Consider the following 24547-nt stretch of genomic DNA (forward strand, 5'->3'; position numbering starts at 1 on the left):
TTGCTTTGGCTGGTCCCAGGCTTCTCATAGGTATCGACGAATTTTACCGCATCCCTTTTTAGGTTTTTCAATTTGAAGCATTTTTTTTTTAATATGGCCCTTTACTCCGCAAAAATCGCATGTCAATCTAGAATAACCTATCTTCTTACGTTCATATAATCTTTCCGAACCATTCAAATGAGATTTGGGTATTTCCCCTCGACCATACTGTCTGTAACCTAATCTAGATTTTACCGGACCCCTGGATGAGTTGGGAGTGCTAAAATTATTAGCAGCTTGCGAATTGCAGTAAGCATTCATAAGTTTTTGCCAAACCTTTCCACGAGGAGAATTTGTTGGGTTAATCGATGCTATTGTCTCAGGTTTACCCCCTATTCCCAGCGATTTGGCGTTTGACTTGGCCATTTGCCATGTCAGTATAATCTTCTCTGTGGCTTCAGCGCTTAAGTCTTCCTCCTCATTTAGAATTTTTTCCTGTAGGGCTGTATCTGTTATACCCGAGATAATTCTATCTCTTACGGCCTGGTCCTTAAAAGTACCAAAAGAACAGAATTCAGCCTGGAGCTTCACTGCGAGGACATAATCCTCTAAGGATTCATCAGGGTGCTGCACCCTATTCGAAAATCTCAACCGCTGTACTAAACCAGACGGTTTTTTGTCAAGGCGTGTTCTTAACTTTTTTATCATGTCCTCATACGACAAATCGTTCAAATTCCCCGTAGGATACAAAAGCTTAAGTTCTGCAAACACAAACGGACCACTCAGAGTGATAAAATGAGCTTTTTTTAAATCAGCAGTAATATCATTTGCGGTAAAACAAAATTCCAAACGATCTATCCAATCGCTAAAGGGCGTACCCTTCCTATACGGTTCGATAATCGAGGCCATGCTCATTTGAGCCATTTCCTACAAATCCAATACTGTCACCAGCTCAAGCCACTTAGCTAGTGTTATATACTAGACCTCTGTCGTTTAATCTCAGCGCCTTTGCCTGGTCCGTCTAAATTTCCTTCACCGAATCCGATGCCTTCCAAGTCCTTGCGAGCACCTTTGCCTGCTCCGTAGATATTTCCGACAAAGTTCAATCCTTTTTGAACAGTTATTCTCCAAGCTTTACCGGATGAAAAGAAAGATAAAAACCCTATTAATTGTCGGTAATAAATTTTTTTGCTGTAAACGAGTCACTTATTCAACTTAATAGCATTAAAATATGCTCTTAATCTTTTAAACCAAGAGAAAATTAAATGAAATATGACGCCGTTGTTCAAAATGGTGATTTTTTTTTAATCAAAAAAACATCCCACTTTGTCTCATTATTCCATCATAAACTCCACTATATGTAAATTTACCCTAATGGCTACTCACTCACTATTCAGAAAGAACAATCAACCAGAAAAAAAAATGGCACCTCCGCACGCTGTTTGATTCTTTCCCTGGGAAAAATTAAATCTTTTATCACCACCAGAGTAACAAATACAATGTTATATAAAGAAGCCTATGGCTATGGCTCAAATATCATCTCACAAGAAACTTCCAAAATGCCGTCCAATGCTTCACTCAATACGTTTTTCCTCGTCGCCAGTTTTACTATCTCTCTGCACTTTGAACACAAAGTTCTAAGTAATGATATACTCACCTACAAACTTCTTAAAGGGCATCGACCTCTATAGGACATTGACCTATTTGAATTTCGGTAGATTTGCTGAAGAAAGAAAAACCAACTGATTAGCTGAACTGCCTAAAATCGAATGCAGAGAAACTCTGCCTGTATTTACTTGCTCTATCTCGATGACAAGTGGATGGTTACTTGCGTTACCTCTGTTTCCACTATGTAATACATAAGGTGTACATATCACACACAACGGCTGCCAACCCTAATTTTTCTTTAAAAATCATTCGCTCATCTTCTTCCAAAAGTTCTCTGGAGCAACTAGACGGAACTTGCCGAAACATGAAAAATTTGCTCTACGCTTTAATGTACGTCTCGTCGCCCATTACGATGCTTTTAGGTTGCACCAAGCACTCACGAACAGTTTCTTGCAACAGGGTTTGGGCATCGTATTCTGTTTATTGGTTCGATTAGACCCCTTCGTTACCCAGAAAATGTTAAGTTGGCCATTTCATTGCCTGATGGATAAAGCAGACGGGTGAATTGACCCTTTTGGCCTCCTCTTGAATCAAAAGTTTCGAATTGTGCATGAAGTGATACCTCATTTTCCTCGCGTTCCCAAGGATACACTTCTTTGCTTTTGTTCCACTAACAGCTCGTCGCGTGGTTGTCTAGGTTTCCATGAGCGATTTTTCCCCTGGGACACGATCATATTGTCAAATTCCAAACTGTTTCACGATCCACCTGTGAGGACTGGCTTGCATTTTCCACAACCGTGCCAAAAATGTTATGTTGAAGCATTTCTTGCTTGGAAGCCATCTCGATAGCCCCTTGACAGATTGTAACAAAATTTTGCACATGAGAACATTTCACTTGAAACGAGATTTTTTTTTTTAATTTCACCGATTTTTTTTTTTGTCACAAAAGTAAGAGTTGCATTTTTTCGGGTACAGTCTTTAGGCTGTAGATTTTCGTATATGTTTGGATTCCGCTCGATTTCATATTTCTTTCTAGTTAATTTAAAAAAAAATTAAATTTGAATCATTTTTATTTCTTCCATAGTATTTGTGTTGTTATATCATACTTCTTTAATAATAATAGTAATTGATACGAATAATAAAATATATTTATATGAAAAAATACTGTACAACTACAATTTTTTAGATTGTTTTTTTTCTGTTTTTTTCTTTTCCAGTATTTATAGTTTCTTCGGTTTGATTCTTCACATGTGTTTAGTATAATCCGCAGAAACCACCATTCTCTTTACATAAATAAAACAAGCCCAAAGAATGGAACCGAAACCGAAAGCTTAGCAATCATCTTTTATTCTGTTCGCATGTTTTCTTTTTCTCAACCTCGGTTTAGTATAGTCATATAAAATATAATTTTTCCCAGTACTGTCTATAAATGGAAAGCTAAATAAAACATATCTAGTAATACAATAACTTAAAACTCGAAAATACCTAATGAAATCCTACGGGTTTCAACTCATGTCTTGACGATGGGTTCATTTAAATGTAGATGCTTACTTTAAACAAATGTACACAAAGTTATAGTTTCTGTTTGTATTCACGGCTTTGATTAGAATAAAAAAAACGTCTTCGATTCTCTCTTAATATTCGATTCATGTCTTTTGTTTGAGTTGCTCCAGAATGCGCAAGTTTCCGAATGGTTGTTTGTATGTAAATTCCATGAGATAGAATAGTAGTAAAGCAGCTGACTAATGTATAGAACTAATTACCGGTCATCAATATAGAAGTATTGTTTTCGCATGGTACGAAAAGAAGTTTTATATACTTGTGTGTTAGTCGGTTTATTTAGTTTCGGTTATCAATGTATAAGGAACACTAAAGAATAATGATTAGATTGTAAATTGAGGTTTTAGTATTCGGAAAGACTTGCATTTCGTCTCCACCAGTTATCTTTCTGCGCTTATTTGTTTTTTTTTCTCTTTCTCTAGTAACCAAAGCACGTGCTGCTCTGATCACTGCGGAAATTAAAAACACTGCGGTATGTATAGTTCACTTGAATACAGCTGCAACTATAGGCATACGAGACTAACATTCAAACGGTTCCATCCTGTTTTGGCAAAGAGTCGTTTTACATAAAGTTGTTTGGAATTGAAGTTATTCATTTAGTAAACGTTCCTTTCCGACGCATAATGTGACCGAGAATGATAACATTCACCACATGCCTATTTATTTTTTATAGCTGTCAAATGGGTTCTTGACTATTGGGAACGAATCTTAACACTGGATTTGGTTGAATAAATTGGCCTTTTATGCTAACTAACGTGTTTCGCTTCAAGTTCAGTTACGAATAATCCAAATGTATAAGAAATCCTATTGACCGCCATGGCAAATAATTCTATTCCTTATAACTTCTAAACCAATCGGGTTTTACTTCAAACGATTCTATGCCAACTAGGAGAACACTCATTCAAACATTTATTTACGGAGATTGTGTGTAGGTGGTATATCGAATGCAACACATTACGTACCATACTTATATTTTTTTTACAAAGAAATCTGCATTTTTTGTGTGGTTGTCTAACACTAACAAATGTAAGTTTATACACAGTATTTGTCTTTTGCGCCTCGCGTTCCAACTTTGTTTGGACTTTTGGTTGAACCCAGTCTACGAGTCAATACGACACAGTTAAAGCACTCACATATGGTAAGATAAAAACCAAACTGTGTCCGAGGGGGGATAAGCTAAGGGGATAATAATGTACAAGAGTTATTGTTTACCGTTCTACCGGTTGTGGTGGGCATTTTGTTTTTTTTTTGCGTAAACATAATATGTGCAACATCCGAATTTTGAATTTGAGTTCTCATTTTTGTTTCAATAGCTTGTTTTGATTTCATAGCGAAAATAAATTAAATAAATTACCATTTCATATACATTAAAGAAAACAACTTTATACAGATTTTGCTCTCAAAGAGAAATTTAGTGTCGGTGAGATAACTAAAAAACATAAGACAAATGGTAAATGATAAATGACCTTGTGCAGTCTATCGTTGCATCTCGCTATCATTCAGAATGGGCGAGTTGCTGCTGCATACCATGTCTTGTTTTGTATTGTTTTAATGTGTTACAGCATATCTAAATCAGTTTGTCTACCTTTTGTTTGTAATATATAAATGCGTGTTTTTTTTCTGCTTCGTAGTGTACGTGAGGGCAATTCAGTTCACATTGGAATGTATTAGTGTGCGTCAAGAAGTTTCGGAAAATATACAGTTGCTGTTGGTTTTTGTTTTTTAGTTTTTGCCGTAGAAAACATTTGGACACTTGTCGCTTCGGTCTCTGTTCAATAATGTTGGATTGCAACGTCGTATTCAGCATGTTTGCAGTTTGATAACACCTAATTTTTCTTTTATTCGTTGTTTTGTTATAAGCTAAACTGTTTTGGCACCTTTTGATAGCGATTGGTTGGTTGAGTTCGCGCACATTTAGCATGAGAATGGGATGAGTAAATCTGTTGTTTGGATTGAAAAAAAATTACAAAACCAGCAAGTTATCCTATCTCAGTGAGAAGACCAACAACGATCAAACGTTGGCTCTTTGTGATTCAACGTGTAATAAATCGTTCAACACGGTGACCTATTTGTAACCAATTATATTGAACGAATTGAAAATTCCATTGTGGGTCTTCTGACTGGGATCGACGAAAATTTTGAACAATCAAACAGTGAACAATTTGGGTTGTTTTGGGATTACGGGGGTAACCAGATTGTGCAAAATATCACATATTTATTTTAATTTTCGTCAAGTGTCGCCTTCGATTCATCAATGCTTTATCAGTTCAAATTGGCATTTCAATTTGCACTGCCAATACACTGAGGAGCCGATGACGAAACATGAGAAAACACCGAACAGTGTTATAATAGAAAACCTTGATGTTGTCATTCGCCTGCTTATTGCACAGAGCGATAGAATGTTTAAGAACGGTCTGCTTCGTTTTTTTGTTATACAGGTTTTAGCCTAATGGTCATCCGCTTTTTTTAGCCTAGTGACGGATTGGAAATCTGGTGCAGATAGGCCCGTGAATGGCTTGGTGTCCGCCCACGTTTCTCTTTGTCCCAACACTTTTTTTTTTCAAATAGCTATAGTCGAAATATGGCATATCCCAAAAAAATGTTGCCCCTTCTAGCGATTTTCACAAAACTAGTCAATTTTTGACAAGGAATATTGAAAAAAAATTATAATCGAGTCCTACAAAAAAACCGTTCATGATTCGAATTTTTTCCATACTGATAATTTTAGCAAACATCGGGCAACTAGCGGTAGTGTATTTAAGAAAATCTTCTCAGAATTGTGTTTTATTGGATTATTTTTATGTGACTTTCAATTTGGTAATTGAAAAAAATTGGTAAACAAAGTTTGGCCTTTTTCAAAGGACAATCTAAATTAATTTAAAAAAAAAACTTTGCAAAGTGGCTACCGTCTAGACATTCAAGAAGATTCATTAAAACTTAAGTGAGCCCGAAATTCGCCTCTCCATCCGGAAATCAGCAATAAGCTCTGATCATACGAATGACTGCAGCAGGGTTTTCATTTTTTTGTAAACAATTGATAAAAATAACGTAGTACTCAATTCAAACAAATCATCTCGACGGAGTATCTGTGATTCCATCGTAAACCATTGCATTGAATTAAGTTCCATTGAAATTTCCGCTTTTAGTTGGAAACATCATCTCTGGTTGTAGTATTATTATTTTTGTTTTGTTTTAAATGTTACATAAGCATTAACAAATTTGTTCAATTTCTTAAGCTTATATCGTTTAAAGTGGAATACTGCTGTTTTGCTTTACACTGTACTGAAACGGAAAGGAAGTGTTGAGACATTTATTCGTAAAACGTCAGAATAAACAATAACAGAGTATAGAAACACAGCAAGAAATAAACAGGAAACGATTACCGAAAAAAGCACACCTTGAAAACAGGATTCACTCCACGTACCCAACTCTGTACGAACCGAGGTTTTCAATGTCTGCTTTTATCATATAGGTATCTTGAAATACAGGATTTTTCAAACCCATCCATATCTACGATGTAGTCATTCACAATCTCATGCTAAAAAGCTATACACACTTGTCGAGTGAAGTTTTTTTCTCTTTCTCCAAATCACTCTCTTCGCTGAAGCAGTGCACCAGTTATTTGTCATTTCATCAGCATTACTAGGAACAAGCACAAACACAAACACAACGACGTTGCTGCGGGGTGATGATGCAAACAAATCGGACATTTCACCGGCATTCTAAATTCTCGCCTTCAACAGATTAATTTTTGGTTCGTACGATGGGTTAACTGTTTTTCGTTAGTTTCTTAAGCCTGTTCTAGGATTCGTTTTTTTTGTTTGTTTGTTTGGTTTGTTATACGATCTTTCAACTTTTCAATTGTAGTACGTTTTTTATTTCGTTTATTTAGTAGTGTAGTTCTTGTTGTTGTTGTTTTAAAAGGCACACTTGTTTTTTTTTTGTTTGACTCGTGTTTGTTTGTTCTAGATAGTTTCAATTTAATTTTTTTTCTTAGATTCAGTATAACACCCTATTCGAACACCTGTAAAACCTATGTTTTGCCGAAAATTTGTTCTTTTGTCGATGTATAAAAATATCCTCTTTCTGTTTGACTTCCTGTTGCGCTAAAATTTAGATCTCTTTTCCGCACCACAATGTATTTGATTGGCTGGTTGTTTATATTTTGAAATTTGATAATTGGATTCCTCGTCGTCATCTTCTCTATCGGATAAAATAGTGTACTCTGATTTGTTTTGTTTGTTACAACCCCCAAAAAAGTTCGGGGTAAGCATTCGATCGATTTTTTCCTTTTTTTTGCATACATGCTTAAGCTATCTCGATACCACTTACATAACGCAACTTCTTAAAAAGGAAAAGTTTCAGTCTATAATATAATATACACTTTACATATTCAGTTACGACCATTCTTAAACACAATTTTTAATTGATGAGAAGTTGAGATTCATTCTTTTTAGCAATCTGCATTGTGTATAACAGGTTTTGATAGCGCTTACCACAGCAGATTAAAGTATAAAAAGGAAACCAGGTAGATTACGAACCGTTAGGACAATACATTATGTTACTGCATTAATGGTAGCCCGAACTTGTCGCAACCAAATCCCTTTTTTTTGGGGAATGACAGTTGAAGTGCGTCCAAACAGGTATTACGCTCGAGGAAGATGCCATTTCCAGTTGTAGATGAGTAGTTTTCGTTAATTGAGAATTGCATCAGCACGAATCCTGTAATTGACTCGCATTCGTTATGCACGGATGTTCATGTATTAGTGTTTTCATACATTTTGCGGGAAAAAATCAGTACTAAAATGTACCGAGTAAAAAACTGGCAAAGGAACTTTTCCTTTTGCTCAACGGCTCTAAAGTGAACTTTTCTCTTGTATATATAATATTTCTGTACGTGTATATGTAGATGAGTGTATATATGTTACATGTATATAATTTCCTCTTTTAATAATTTCTTACAAATCCTTAGCAAAAATAGCTTTCCTCTTGTTTTGTTTTGTTTCTTTATCTTCGGAAAAATAGTAAAAACCTTGGGTTTTCGTTTGTCTCTTTGTTTTGTTTTGTTTTGTTTGTAGTCTGGACCCTCCACTGTCGACACAGTGTTGCATGTTCACATATTTCATATATATGTATATATATTCTTAAAATATTAGGCATATTTATGCGGAATCACACCAACACTGAAAAACATACGGCTAGTATTACTGTTTCTCTCTAATATACGGCTTCCGAAAAGATTTTTTTAGTGATTCAGCCAAAAATCACACTTACAACACGGACACTTTACTTACACGGACACGAATGTGCGGCTGTACGCTATGCGTATTTAATAAATTTCATTGTGTCTCCGGTTATCTACTGGTTTACGGGTAAAATTATGGATGATTCCTTTACTCAAGTTTTGCCATGACTGTGTTTTTTTCTCGCTCAGCAGTGTTCCGATCTCGATTATCATCCATCACCAGCATAGTTCTCAGTACAACAGCGATCAACGCTACAATTCCTTTCGCATTGCTACACACTCAGTGTTTAGACAGGTTCAGGGGTACATCTGCGAATGAAAAAAAAATATTTAGCCAATATTCTATACAAATAATTTCAAAAGTTATTCTAGTTTCATAGCCCGGTTATTGACCTGATCCGCAACTATTGAGAAAGGTAGTACGAAAAAAGTCCCCGATCGGACAAAGAAAACATTTTTTTCACATTTTGATTTTATTCACGAATTTATTCTCCTTTGTCTCGAAAAACGCTTCGGTCTCAGCGATGATAACCTCATCATTTTATGCAAATCTCTATCCAGCAAACTTCTTTTTTTATTCCGAGAAACGAAAACAGTCGCTGGGGGCTAAATCTGGCGAATATGGTGCATGAGGAGGCAAATCGAATTTCAATTCATGGAATTTAACCATCGTAACGAATAATTTCAGCTGTGTGATAACGCGGCACTCACTTTCAAATACTTTTTTTTCATGATGAAGTGCTCATGCAGAATTATAAATACATTTTCTTGTATCTTTACGATGTCAGCCGTCTCCTACAATTTCAATTTTTGAATTCCCATGAAATTGGATCGGTATTTCAGGGTTGTTACGAAAAATTTTAAAATCGAAACGCGAAATCCGCACGAAGTCGAAGTTGAAAACTGAACGCTTTTTCTTCTTGGAAAGAAAAATTTTAAGGTAGGTGACTTACTCTTTTTAATTTCAGTTTCAATTATTTATCGCCATCTGATTAGCTTTTGTTTCCTGAGACAGCGCCTTCTCTTGTTGTCAGATTCTATTCTGAATGTATTTCTTTTCCGCCTTATCTTTTATTCTTTTAATTGGAGCAGAGAGAGAGAGAGTTAATTTCTATCTAACTTACTCTCCAGCAGGCATTCCTTATCTTTTGGATCAACAGATTATAATCATCCAAATGATACATTTCCTTAAATCTAGTACTTCTATAGTAACTAAATCTAATCAGACTACAACACGAGAAACGATTTCTTGATAACATTACGTGATAAATGCGATAAAGTCGAAAGAAATGAAGCATTTGTTAAATATGCGGCAAATGCTAGCAATGGGTTTGTTATATTCATAATTAGTTCTAACATAGGGAATCCGAAGAAAAAAAATTGGATCGAAGATTACGACGTCGAAGGTCTAATTGTAACAATTGCAATAGCTCAGAGCAATCGATTCGCGACTGAAATAGGTCTGCCACAAGAACAGCCATACCAACAATGCGACGGACAAATAATAAATCGAGACCAATCAGTTTGCAGCGGTCCTGGCAACTCGGTAAGTTTAAAGGATATCTCCATGGAAGACATCTAAGAGCGAATCGGACAAATTTACTTTGGATCGCTTCAATGCCTTGAATATTGTTTTGGTAATAAGATGACCAGATAACAACAGCATATTCGAGAGTTGAGCGAACTAAAGCGCAATACAGACCTTACAAGTAATGTACATCAGAGAATTGTTTTAGTAACGCGAAAATTAAATTCTAATAGCTTAGAGGCTTTGGAGATAGTAAACTCTGTGTGCTCCTTAAAATTTAACTTGAAATCCAGAAGAACACCCAGGTCCTTAACAGATGTTACGCGTTCGGGAACAGTTTGTGAAATATTATAGTCGAACTTAAATAGACTTTTTGCGACTCAAAAAGATGACGAAGCATTTAGTGGAATTTAAAACCATTTTGTTGATGTTACATCAATTAGTGAAATTATCTAAAATTAATAATCTAAATGGTCCAAAATGACTTCCTTGAGGAACTAACTTAGTTATTTACATTATTGAATGTGTTTTCACTGAGACGATATCTTCCACCAGACATCTAAATTTTTGAGTGTGATAATCTTTTTTTCGATTTCCGCATTAGAATGGGGAAACGCAATCACATATATCGAAAAGTTTTTGTAATTCCTAGTAACAGTTCTGCTGAAATAGCAATTTGTATCATTCGAGATCGGAGAGCATAAAATCGAAATTTTGTCCACTCAAGAAAACATTTGCTAGAACCACCTTCTCGTTAATTTTAGCTTTATCAAGGTGAAAATTCACCAATTCAGCTAGCTTGACCAATTTCTGAAAAGTCTGTCCATCTTTAATTTTTTTATGTTCCATAAAACTCACAAGCTTCAAAAATTTGCAAAGATCTTATTTTTCGAACAAATGATTCACAAATGTGAAATGATCCGCGTGGGCTTAATCCGCGAATTCAAATTCAGTTTTCCAGCCATTGATTGTTGGTATTCCTGGAGCAGTGCCTGCATAATGCTTATCAAACCATTTCATTAGTAGATTTTTCAATCAAAAACACCTTATACTTCACAATCGATCAACAGACACCATTTGATATTAACGATAATTACAAATAATATTCATAAAATTTTTACGTATTCTGCTTGTTGACAGATAAAAATCATATCCAGATGATACATGGATACTTCGTTAAGCAAAGCGGTACAGTCAATCCTATCGTTGAAGATATCTGCTATTATTAGAGTACGTGATAATTCCGGTTGCACTTGTAGTGTGTCGAGTACGATTAATAGGGTGACAGAGGTATTTTGGCCCACTTTAGGATTGATTTTATTTTGGCCCACTTTGTGAAAATATTCACCAAATGTTGTAATATCTTTGAAAATCTCTTCCGCAATAGGTAATTTGATGTGATTAGTTTCAAATTGATTCCACATGGGTTACTTAACAACGGTTAAATCCATAAAGTTTGTTAGGTGGGTCAAAATATATGAAGTGAGAATCGAGCACTTGTCGGGATTTACTATCATACAGTTAACTTTATACCACTCTGCGGATGAAGGGTCTCCAGGGCTTCGATAAAAAGTCGGGTTTCCTGCAATTCTATATCATTTCTGCCTATAAGATTCTCTCTCAAATCATTTGCCTTCGTCTATCAAGCGGGATTTACGGGAGCATGAGGTTCATATGTTTGGGATTTGATGATTGTCACAGAAGTGTCACGAATTCAACGTAACTACGCATCACCTATTTGTGGACTTCAAAGCAGCATTTAAATAGAAGAGCGAGAAAAGACACGAGTGGTATGATTTTGGTTTCACTGATGAGGTTGACATAGAAGTATATAGCTTTGAGATGATGATAAGAACATACATAGGTCTCGGACTGGCTATAAATTTACTTTCGGACGTAGAAAACCCTTCGATCCAGAAAAGTCCGCCATCGCACGAAATTGACCATCTTCAAAACGATAGGTTTTTTTTTGTTATGACCGCGAGTGTTGAAATATTAGGTTTTTTACCGTCACTGCTAACCTCAATCGGATGAACACATTTTGACAGTTCAGCAGTATTGTTTGTAAACAGAATTTTCTTTTGTTTGTTTATTGACAAATTGGATCAGACCATTTACGGTCCGTAACGCCTAAATAAAGTTTTAAAACATTTGTTCACGATTGAATACGGTTCGTTTTTGATATTTATTAAATAAAAGTGACTAGTTGCAAAGTGTAAAGATGATTGTTTTAGATGTGCTCTTCGATTTTTGTTTAAGCTTGTTTGTAAACAGTACCGCTGAACTGTCAAGGATAAATACTTGTTCATTTGTGTCGTCACGATAAAAAACCTAATGTTAGCAGAGAATCAACGCATCCTCAGCAAGGGTGGCAAACACTCGCTCATAAGATTTGATTTTTTTTCTATTCATCAGCTCACCTCATGATTTACGATGCAATCCGTAAAATGATGGTAGATATGAAACTCATCGCTGATCTAAACAAACACACTCACCAATACAGAGCACCGCTGACATCAAATTATGATGGTTCTGTTTTGGTTTCATAGCATTTAACTCTCATTCCTAGTTTTGAAAAGTGAGTACTGAGTTTGGCATCACCGTACCGAGCTACACCGGTAAGTGTATGCTTAAACCACAGAGCTGCCAACACAACCCAGATTTTCGGTTTGTTTTTACTGGAACTCGAAACGAACACGAACATTAATGTACGAAAACAAAAGTCGAACTATAGCGTGGTGTACTGTAGCGATTGAATTTCATGTCTCGAGCTAAACACAACTGGCTACTGAACCGAATGCGTTTTCCAGCATACGAGAACATGTCTTGAGAATGGCAACTCTGGTGGATGGGGAATACAGTGTCATAAGAATTTGATTCAATGTGTTGATGTACAAACACATAAAATCACAACTCACAAATCGTCTCTCAGTAGGTTCTAATATTTGATGTGCACTCAGCGCTCATCTGCTGATTGCGTGACACTACGATGTAAAGACGATGTTTTCTCTACATAAATGGTTACCCAGTTACTCAACTCGCTCAGCGATGCTTCTGAAACCGATTTGCAGGTGAGCTGAACTCGGTGATGATGAAGTACGGAGTTTATTATTGCCAGCCCTGATCCTGAGTGTGCTCGTCTCACCAATTGCACTATACACGCCGTCCAAACAATGATCATGTCTTGGTGTTATCTATTTGTAGTCTCTCAAAGAGACAATTGTACTTCCGTTCAACAACGCTTATAGACTCTAATTAGTGACACGTACCGAGAACAATTGCTGTTTTCGAAAAAATAATAAATCAAACATTATCACTTACCTGCCCCGGAATCCTCTTTCATACTGAGCGACGAGCTAGATGATGAGGCGGTAGTCGTCCCAACGGTTAGGTCATGTGAGGACGACGATGCCGTAGATGGAGGTACCCTCCAGGGCGACGCCGGCGAAAGTCTAGGATGATGTCCATGCTGCAGGTGGTGCGGTTGAGGATGATGAATCTGAGAAGTGGCGTGGTGGGATGATGCGAGCACAGCAGCACTGTAGTTCAACGCGGAAGCCGATGGCGATGGAGAGGAGTTGCTGGTACTACTATTACTGTTATTGTTATTGTTGTTATTGATTGCGGCGGAATGTATTCGACTGGAATCTCGTAGTTGTGCGTCTCGATTACCGGTGCTAGCTGGGGAAGTCGGTAATAATTGAGAGGGTGCAACACTAGGCGGTGATACCGATGCCGCTGCTACCGCGGCGGCTGCGGCATGTGGTGAGAGTCCCTGATAGTGCATCCAGAGTGGATTACGGTAGGCGGCCACTGCCTGGTTGTACATGTGATAGTACGATGTAAGCGGCGAACCCGGTAAAAACGGTACAGCACTGGACTGCTGGGCCGCAATTAAAGATGCGGCGATTTGTGGTGGGTACATGTAATATGGGCTCGGTACCGGATGGTGTGGGGTGGGAGATGCGATCACTGTGTTTGGCCGAATCACTGGATTCATTTGGGAAACAGCAGACGTGGGAGGATAATGTCCATCGACAGCATCGGATCCCGATGACCGATCCGTATAGTCTAGTTCTTTCTTGAAATGAGCTGCCCGGCTAACTTCAGAGGATGTTGAAGATGCGTTAGAATTCGAACGCTCTCGCTTCGCTGGATCTACGGTAGATGGCGAAGAAGATGGGGAGCCAAATTGTTGTCGCAGTGCTGCCGTTTTCTTTGGCACAGTTCGAATACTTGATGATGTGGAGTTGGAAGAAGTAGGAGTTGTCGCAGGTATTCGTACCGACTCCGCATTAGGGGATGCTCGAGGAGATGATGGATCTTTTCCGGTGTTTCGCAAGCTGTTGGCAGCTGGGTAGTTCGCTTGATGTGACGGCGGTGGCGATCGAGCAAAGTTTAAAGGCGAATGTCTCGAATAGTGCTGTGGAGAGTGAACCGTGGTAGCATTGGACACTGAGGAAGGAGGGGAACCACTGGATGCAATGTAAGCCGATCGATACTTTCCACTGTATGGCGAGCTGACCGAATCATTTGTGCTCGGCGATGGCGAGCATCGTGACATAGTTGAATAGCTACTGGGAGAAGAGACAGTCGGGTGGATACTGTACGGATGCTGGCGATAACGCGTGAAGCTATGGTTTTGATGTTCAGGGCTAGGACTGAGATCTGGCGATCGAACCATTCCGTAGCCCGACCCGAATTCCGTGGCAGAGCTCGGAGAAGCTGCCGATGCAGCGTTCTGTGTGCCATAACTCGGTGATCTTTTCTTGCCAAAATACCTCTGATTTACATGTGCATCGGAGGGAGACTTCGGTGAGGTTACAACGTCCTTTACGGGATACTGATAATGGGAAGAATGCGGATGGAGTTGTTGGTACGGATGATGACTAGTTGTGGTGTTTGTTTCTTGCTTGGAACGTCCGCTACTGCTTTCACTGGACGAGTTGTGCCCTAGTAGCGAGGTTATACTGTAGCTACTAATAGGTCGCGAAACCGGTGTCGTCGGAATGATTGGTGTTCGTGCTTCTGTTGCCGACATTGCCGATATCCCGTTCGTTAGTTTACCGTTGCTATTACTACTGTTATTACTACTGCTGTTGTTGCTACCGTTACTGCTGCCACAGCTCCCAGATCCATTACTGGTCACTGGAATGAGTGGTGTCGCGGTCGTTGCCGTGATCACAGTGCTATTACTACCTGGCTTAGGACGAGATCGTTTCATAGTACTGCTGTCCTCCAAGGAGACCTTCTCAAGCTCTCTGAGTATTCTTTTCCGGGGAGAAACGTGCTGTTGGTGCGACGAGTTAAACACGGATCGCATACCAGTGGATGCGATTCGTGTAGTGTTATTTGCATTTGTAGTCCCGCGTGCCTTCAGCTGTTGCACGATTGAATCCAATTCTTTTCTTCGTTTTAACGTACCTCTAAAGCTCCTAATTTTGAAATCTTTCGTTCCATTCTGTGCACCTGTTCCAGTGCCTGCATTGGTTCGACTTTTATTCTCATCCTCATCACTTGTCGTCTCGGTGGTTTTGCCATTAACCTTCAGATCCATCGCGTCGTCCTCCGTTTCCGAAGGCAATTGTCTATGCCTAATAATCTCATAGTTCAGGGCAACTGTGCCGCCGACACCGCCGCCTCCCATTGACTGCTCGTACGGTCTCCGTCGCTTCAGTCGCAAACGTTTCAACACATCCGGCGAAAGTTTGAAACGAACGCAGCTCGGTCGGTGATAGTACAGTGTCATTTCCTTGGAAATGTTCGATCGCGGATTCGGCTGCTTCCAGCAATGATCCCGCTGCCAAGGCGACGACTGAACCGAACTGTTATCGTCGGAAACTGGAAACAAACAAAACAGAGTTATTAGAATTACCAACCAATTAATCAAAAGCTGATGGTGGCGGCAAGCAGCAGCGCATCATAACAACTTACAGCTGAGTGAGGTCGAGCTTTCGTGCTTGTGAAAGTTGGCACTGGTAGAGCTAACCGTCGGTGGCCAGAACGTTTTGCGAGGAACCGAGATCCAGCTGGTTTTTTCACCTTCGCGAGCACGTGCCAGCTCCAGGATGAATTTACCATCTAGAAGAGAATAAAATGGAGAATAAGAAGGGAATTAATGATCAGATTTTCATAGACGTTCATATCTTTAGCTTATGATGACGAAGGTTTCGTTTCATATCGACTATCATAAGTTATTCATGTACTTGTAAAGTTCACTAGAAAATTAACGGAAACCCTGATGCTACAATAAATTTACTGTTCGTTTACTCGATTGCCATATTAGAAACACAAATATTCTCACAGCAAGCAAACTTTTCCCATCATTCACCGGCCAAACCAAAGCGAAGCGGACATATAGAATCAGTAAGATAGGGGAACAGCGGCGGAGGAGACGGTAGCACGTGTCACCGTTTTAATATGTTAATACTGCCGTGCAGTATATGCGCGTAGCGACAGCAGGCCACTCTTTCTCGCTCTATCCAAGGTTTATGTTGAAGTACAGTGCAATCGTTTCCACCACCACCACCCCTTTGGTACTGTGTTTCCAACATATGGGATGTGCTCAGTGCACCATAGCTTCGTAGTAACAGCAACCTTTCGATGTTGTACCCCGTCATACCCAACACAGTACATTCAGACATTTCCGCATGAGTGCCCCTTTTTCTGGTCGACGAGCAAACATTTCATTGAGAAATGAATATCCACACGATACAGGGTACCACAGTTTATGCAGAAACGAATAGTTTTCCGGCGAAGCGAAAAGCTGAGTGTCGCTTCACACGAGGACGCATTCGTTTTGGTTGACACCAACTTTATTAGGGCTCTCTTTATCGGCCAGACTCCAAAGTTTTCTAGCGCAACAATTTTGAATCCATTTTTTTTTGTAATTGTCTGTTCGTATGAACCAATGCGTGAAAAATTCCATAATACAATGGTATAAGGCACGCGAAGTGATTCGTCTTAGCATGTAAAAAGCTTGAACCGGAAAATTGGTCGATTCTTTGCACCATACTGCAAAGCCCCACACATACCAATAAATTTGATCCATTTCCTATCGTAAACAGTCAGAAACAATGGTTAATGCCGACGTTTATTAACGAGTATGAAGCAAAAAAAATAGTGCTTTGCTTATAACATGGGCCCATGCAATGCTATTCAGAGTTATAGTTGGAGGTTTATGCAGTGTTACATACAAACATGTTCATGGTTAACAACACAAATATTGCTATTCAGCCTCATGAAGCCGGTAATCTGCGGGGATAATTATTTCTTGGTTTTCGTTTTCAATGGAATCTTGGTTTGAAATTTGCAAATATCAGAACAATCAGAATACCGAAAAAAGAAACTTCAATGTGATTAAATTACTAATCTTGTTACAAATCTAGATGTTTCCTTGTGCAATCATGAAGAAAGACGTCGAAGGAAGCAGATTTTCGTATACTCGGGGTATTCGAAAGAAACATTCTGTAACTTCACCGTGTACTAGAGAGGTTTTTTTTCTAAGAACGAAGTTGAATCCATTTGAGGAATGTCAAGTATGAATGTTTGTTCATTTGAGACGTCACGATAAAAAAACCTAATTAGGTTTTACACGAACATGACATAACCTCACAAAATGAACTTTTTTTGACAGCCGCCGATGGTTTGTTTACAGTTTAAAAGTTCATCAGAGGTTCATCATTTGAATTTAAAAATTAGGTTTTGCACGATGACGACACAAATGAACTGCCGATGAATCAAGTTCATCTGTGACAGCTGCCGGTAGTTTGTTTTGTTTTGCGACTACAGATTAAAAATTGAAAAAATGACGTAAAGGTGCCTGTTAAAAACGTGTTCCACAGTGAAAAGAACTAAAAAGATTGCGTTTCCAGCATCAAGGAGCGATATTTGTATAAATCTGTTTAGTGTGAGGCGACTTGCAATTTTTAAATTCAAACGATGGACATCCGATGAACTTTTAAACTGTAAACAAACCATCGGCGGCTGTCAAAAAAAGCTCATTTAGTGAGATTATGTCATGTTCGTGTAAGACCTAATTAACATGTATTCAAATTAGAAAGAATATGCAAACAAACCACCGTCAGATGTCAAATGATGTTCATTCAGTGAGTTTTGTTCGTGCAATACCTAATCAATGATTTTTTTTTCTATGAATGTCAAGGAACACAATTTGGTTTTTTACAGTAACTGCTAACCTCAATCGGATGAATACATGTTGACAATTCAGTGGTACTGTTTGTAAACAGACTTTTTTACCTTTAAGTATAAATAATAGATATAGAAATCTCTCAAACTTTAGAGAAATTTTCCGAGGCCCGGAGGACCGAGTGTCATATGCCAATCGATTCAGCTCGACGAACTGAGCAAATGTCCGTGTGTGTATGTGAGTGGGTCTGTATGTCTGTGTGTTGTCAACAAAGATGTCGAAATCTCAGAGATGGCAGGACCGATTTTGATCCAACTAGTCGCAAATGAAAGGTCTTCCCGTCACCCTAAACGCTATTGAATGGTTTTGAGATAGGATGTTTACTTTTTGAGTTATACAAAGATTTATGTCAGAACATATCAGTTTTTTGACAATATCTGTCACAATTGACCTTGAAAACAGGATATGTTTTTAGACTTAGATTCCGCACGGTAATAGCTTTCCAACAAGCCATAGATTGTTAAAATCTGTCCATTTTAATGGAAATATCGATATTTTAGTGTAAGCGACTTTTCTCCCTATTCCAGCAGTAGGAGTTTTGAGCGATGTATGACAAAGCAATGCTTGGGAGCAACATGAAACACGATTTTTACACTGCAACATACAATTGTTTCTAAGTACCAAAAAGACTGTGTACAGTATCTTTTTCATGACTTTTTGCCTCGGACCAATTTTAGCATGGATCATTTTTGGCAACATAATCGTTCGAATATGACATGTAAACCAGATGATGGCAGCATTTTCAAGTTGAAAGAAATTCCACAATTATATTTATTTAAACTATTCAAAACAATAAATGCTGGAAGAACATAACACCCAAATACCATTCGAATCAGTTCGTCGAGATCAGCAAATACGTGTGTGAACCGTTTTCTACAAACTCAGATTCATATGAAAAGTCGTATACTCCCAAACAAGGTTCCTGAATTACGTTTGGATCCGACTTCTGATTGCGGAACCACAGGATGATATGTGAAACGAAATTAAAATAATGCAACTCATTTTTCTCGTAGATGGCTGAACCGATCTAAGATTCAAATGAAATCTAAGAACCATCTATGATTCAAATGAGAGGTCTTAAAATCCTATAAAACATCTTACTTTTCAGTCAGATCCAACTTCCAGTTTAGGGGATACAGAGTGATTAGTATAAAAATGTCTATTTCACATAAATTAATCAGGTTTATCGGGTTTGCAGATTTGGATTTGGAACTCATTTTAGTGCAAACCCTGATGGAGCTCTGCGTAAATATTCAGTTGGTTCAATATAATAGATGAACAGTCTTGATAGTTTAAATGTCAATCACAGACTGTACTTAAATTTATTACTTCCTCTATTTGGGTTGTTTTAAATACTTTGTAACATGCCTTATTACTTGAATAGGATTCTTCAAGATTTCCAAATATTTGATTAGGTTTTGTATCGTGGTGTCAAAAACTAAAACTAATAATTTCCTAACCATCAATTGTTTACGGAATATTGGCATTATAAATATTCATAAATATTTATTAATGAATCATGAAATTTCATGAAGTATCCCACTTTGCGCCATAGTGAGGATTCAGTTCGTCGTATATTATCCTGTCGCAGCCTGCGAAACCTAGCGACTTGCAGTTCCATGTTCCAAGTTTCCAGTCGTAGTCCTTATTTCGTCGCGTGGGTCTATGCCTATTGTTCCGGGTCGTATTCTCTTCTGTATTAAAGGCAATGTATATTTTACGGGTGGCTTATTAGGCCTGCGCCAACCCCCTGTCTCGCCGGAGGATCATCGTGCTTGCTCTGTTTACCGTCTCAACCAGCACTAAGACAATCCCGTTGGTGGGATTGCCATCATGGATAATAGCTGGACGGAATACAGCATTTCATACTCAGCCGCTGGATACCAGAAGCGACGCTGTTTGAAGCCGCTCCTAACATGGAGTACAGACGCTCCGACATCCTCCTAAGAGGACCCCCTTCCCTGTCTGCGTACGACCAAGGTCCTATGGTTACTCGTACCCCAGTCGGCACCGCGGGGAGGTAGGGATAGGAGTTACTGGACAAGAGGCTAAGAGCGACATTGGGGCCTGAATTACGCATTGTCCAATCGTTTACCAACCAGGGGTAATGAGTGACTGTGCTCACTACAACACGCGGTTTCCCTCAGCTCTGCCTCGTGAGGAGGAGGCAGAGGCGCAGGAAGACACAGAGCCGCTGTTCACAGTAGAGCACAGAGGGCACCACTGCCGGGCTGCACGGGGAGGAAGGGCTCCCACCCTACCTCTCACACGTGCCTGGTCCTCCCGCCAAACGTGTTCCCCTTTGCGATGTACGGCGACGATCGTGTCGCCCCCGGTACATCGGCCTCCCAATACCCTGGAGGAGGCTGACGGGGCCTGGGTCCCTCCAGCCGATGGCTGGTTAGGGCAAATGACAGGAGCACATCCTATGGGAATTGCGGGCGGGTTGACCCTTGCCGGTAGGCAATGGTGCATCGACACCATTACCCCAAGGCGGCGGCCTTTCGGCTGCGGCACCGACTGTATCCCATAGGATTGAGGTTTACCTCGTTGGCTCATACTGTCAACCCCCATTGAATAGAAACAAGGAAGTTTATTTGGATGCAAACTAGCAAAATCTATAAAAATAAAAAAAAACCGTGTAGTTCCAGAACCGGAAGAAGTATCCGTAACCAATTGAGGATTTTCGTATGAAATCATAATGCTTTTCATTTGAATTGAAGTTTCTGAAAATCGGTTTTGCCATCTTGGCGAAAAGTGAGTGAGATTCGTTTTGCAGTTTTTGACCACTACTTCCGGTTCGACCAAAACCGAATTCTGAGGACTGGTATAGCCGAAGGTGGTTCCATATGGCCAGCAATAAATATGGCTTACAAGTTGGAACAGCCTAAAAACAAAATTTTGGAAGTGTGATCCGGATGAAACTCAGGAGTTTTGTATGGGACCATAATTTTTTTTCAAATAAAATTTTTATTCAGGCCTACTCGTGTAAAAGCTATACGTGGCCGATTTTGTTAAATACAAATAATTTTTACTGTTGGATCTCGTTGTGAGTGGTTTCCGTTTTCTTTTCGTTTTCCTTGTTATTCGCTGCCTTGTCCTCGTTTCTAGCTGCTGTAGATACGCCGTTTTTTAAGCAGAAGTACTGGGTTCACTAGTTCCCTTTACTGAACGGTTGTTCTTGTCTTTGATTGAAGATGTCCTTTTCGCTGTTTCAACGCAAGGTTTACCGTAGTGTGCAGGTTGTTCAAAAAACTGATATGTAACCAGCTGATTTTCATAGGTAAACAGCGTTTTACACGGTGTAAATGTGTATCCCACATTTGAACAAATTCTGAACAATTTACCAATCAAACTAATGCTATATTCAGGAAAAAAATAAAAAAATAAATGCTTTAATTTGCATTTTAAACCTACGCATAACGTTCCGATTAAAGTTCATGCCGACACACATTCCTATTATTTTTTTGAAATATTTATTGAAATATTTTCCAATGCGTAATTTTCAACCAGCTGCACGAAACAAAACATTCGCTCATGATCAAGGATGATCAGTCTGTGCAAAATATATATCCTCTTTCCATAAAAGCACAGCAAAACGGGATATTTTTCGTGCATAAAAAAATATGGGCACTGTCATGCGCCCTGTCGGAAATACATTATTATTCTGTTTTCCCTAGAAAATTGAAGACTTTTAGAGACTTATTCTCGAGCAGCTAGAAGTTTCGCAAATACTTAAAACATCCACTTTCAACTTGAAAGTACAGAACAAGTTCCCGGTGCTTAGAAACTGAACAATTAGCTTAGATGTTCGTTCAGTTGCGTCGCGCGAACTTACTTTAAAAATGGGCTGCTTAGAATGCTTCGTAGAACTTCGTAGGCTGCTTAAGACAAATCAGTCCCTTTTATTCGAATTTTTGGTTAGTTGGGTTTCCATTTTGTGATCGCTATCGGAAATTTGTGCGGTTTGTGCAAATTCGTGCAGCATATTGAAAATCTGTGAAACACAAACTAACCTGTGAATCTGGCATCTCTGCCCACGACAACAATAAACGTCGCTCGCACTTGTACACACAGAGAAAAAAAAATTGTCAAACTAACTATACATGGGCTTATCACATCGATTCATTTTATAGAAATAGTGGCAGCAGAAAACCGGGTTCGATACTGAAAAAATTGTTTCTTTTAGCAACAAATCAAAAATTTTTTTCAATTTCCTAATGGTTAGTTTCTTTCTACAAGTTTTTCGATATTATCTGTTCTACTAATTGTATTACTATTTCTATCTGGCCTAATTTTTCAATGTGTAGCAAAATGGCTACGTAAAGCGCATTATTTTTGATCGCAGCTTGCGCACCATTTGAAAATATTAAATTATGATTTCTAATTACGATTATAATCAGAAATTAGATGTGAAAATTAAAACAAAACGTCGATAGCTTTGTTTTGGTCTAAAAATTGTTACTAATCCAAGAAAAACGCGATTCAATAATGAATTTTTGATATACCTCATGATAAAAAAAGAACCGGAATTTTTTAAAAAAACGTGATTAATCCACCTAGCAGTGAGATGATACCTTTTTTTATCAATCCGCATGTGTTTTTTGCATGGATATTCTTAGGTGTTTGGGCAAATTGAGATTTTGTTCACTTATTACCCTGTAATGCCGAAACTGAAAATCGTATCGAATTTAAATCTTAACGTGTGACAATCGTTTGAACATTCCATGAGATGTCGAAGTAAGTTCCACTTTAGAGTTTTTCGTCATTATTTATGGTACTTCCAGAGCCGGTATTCAGGAATTAGCATAACCCAAGGAAGCTTTGAGAAACGATTCGATACTGAAACCGGAATTCTAAAATCGGTGTAGCCGAAATCAGTTAAATTCACCTGAGAAGTCTGTAGAAATCTTTGAGAAATTGTAGTGCGAATTGAAATTTGGGGGTACATTCCAAATCCAACAACGAATAACGCCTAAACTGAAATAAATTTATTTGGTAATCGACTATCCAAATCTGAAAACCCGATAAACCTGATTAATTTATGTGAAATGGAAATTTTTATACTAATCACCATATATCTCCTAAACCAGAAGTCTGATCTGACTAAAAAGTAAGATGTTTTATAGGATTTTAAGACCTCCCATTTGAATCATAGATGATTCTTAGATTTCATTTGAATCTAAATCGGTTCAGCCATCAACGAGAAAAATGAATTGCATTATTTTAATTTCGTTTCACATATCATCCTGTGGTTCCGCGATCAGAAGTCGGATCCAAACGTAATTCAGGAACCTTATTTGGGAGTATACTACTTTTCATATGAATCTGAGTTTGTAGAAAATGGTTGAGTCATTTCCCAAAAAAAAAATTGAGTGAAATTATTTGTCACACACGCATTTGCTGATCTCGACGAACTGAGTCGTATGGTATATGGGTGTTATGTTCTTCCAGCATTTATTGCTGTAAGTAGTTTAAATCAATATAATTATGAAATTACTTTCAACTCGAAAATGATGATATCATCTGGTTTTCTGAAAATGATTTTGAAGCGTCCTTCCTGGTTAAGTACAAATGACTTACACAGACTCACAAATATAGAACCATTAGATATAATGTCACATAATATTATAAGCAAATTCCGACAAAAATCGATGCAATCTTCAATTGAATCGATTCGCTCTCTGTATTAGTTAGTAAGTTTGTATATAAGTTCCTTTTCCCCATTACACAATACAAGTAGGTTTAAGATTTTCCCTACACAAAAATCTCAGAATTGCGGAAGTAAATGATGTCTTAATGGTAATAACAAAATCATTTATATAATAGGGCTGAAAAGTCACCACTTGTGGCTGAAACCCTATTTCAAATCTTAATAATTTAATTTTAACTCATATTCCAATAAATAAAATTCTTCGTCTTTTATTGGTCAATATTTCAAGTGACTTCTCGAAAACTGTTTTGCATTATACAGAAAACCTATAAGAAACCAAATTCACTTTTATCGTACATTTGATACAACACGAAACACACGATGTTGTACCATGCGAATTAGCCACAGTAAGCCAGAGTAAGCCTACAAACCGAAACCGAGATACGTGCTCAAAAATCCTGCCATTACCCATCCTGGATTGCAGCTCACCCCTCCGTCAATCAGTCAGCATTTCGACGGCTAGCTTTGCTCGGTATCTAACCCGGCGGCGATAATAATTATACCAAGCTGTATGGGATGGAATTAGCATACAATGGCAAGTTTGGGTTCGAATCGTGTCGCCGCACACACAGAAGTGTGCTCGTACGGCTTCCCAAAAGTCCGTCCGAGTAGTACTGATCCCTCGCATCCAATCGATTTGTTGATAGACCCTGGAGGTGTAGGAGTGAAGCATTCAAGAGATCCATCCATCGATCGATCGACACC

The 24547-nt window shown here is 38.4% G+C and overlaps 1 protein-coding gene across 2 annotated transcripts in view; it reads right to left on the minus strand.

Annotated features, from left to right (window-relative positions):
- Positions 1 to 2639: 2639 nt before the first annotated feature.
- LOC131439042 (protein hairless) overlaps positions 2640 to 24547 on the minus strand; it is a 52828-nt gene continuing 30920 nt past the window's right edge. For both annotated transcript variants that reach the window (XM_058609578.1, XM_058609569.1), the window contains 3 exons: positions 15855 to 16001; positions 13242 to 15761; positions 2640 to 8701 (listed from right to left, as the gene is read on the minus strand). In XM_058609578.1, the coding sequence (XP_058465561.1) occupies positions 8673 to 8701; positions 13242 to 15761; positions 15855 to 16001 (2696 nt within the window). In that variant the 3' untranslated portion in view covers positions 2640 to 8672. The remainder of the gene's footprint in view (positions 8702 to 13241; positions 15762 to 15854; positions 16002 to 24547) is intronic.

The sequence above is a fragment of the Malaya genurostris genome, chromosome 1 (assembly GCF_030247185.1).
Source record: "Malaya genurostris strain Urasoe2022 chromosome 1, Malgen_1.1, whole genome shotgun sequence".
Classification (NCBI taxonomy): Eukaryota; Metazoa; Arthropoda; class Insecta; order Diptera; family Culicidae; genus Malaya; species Malaya genurostris.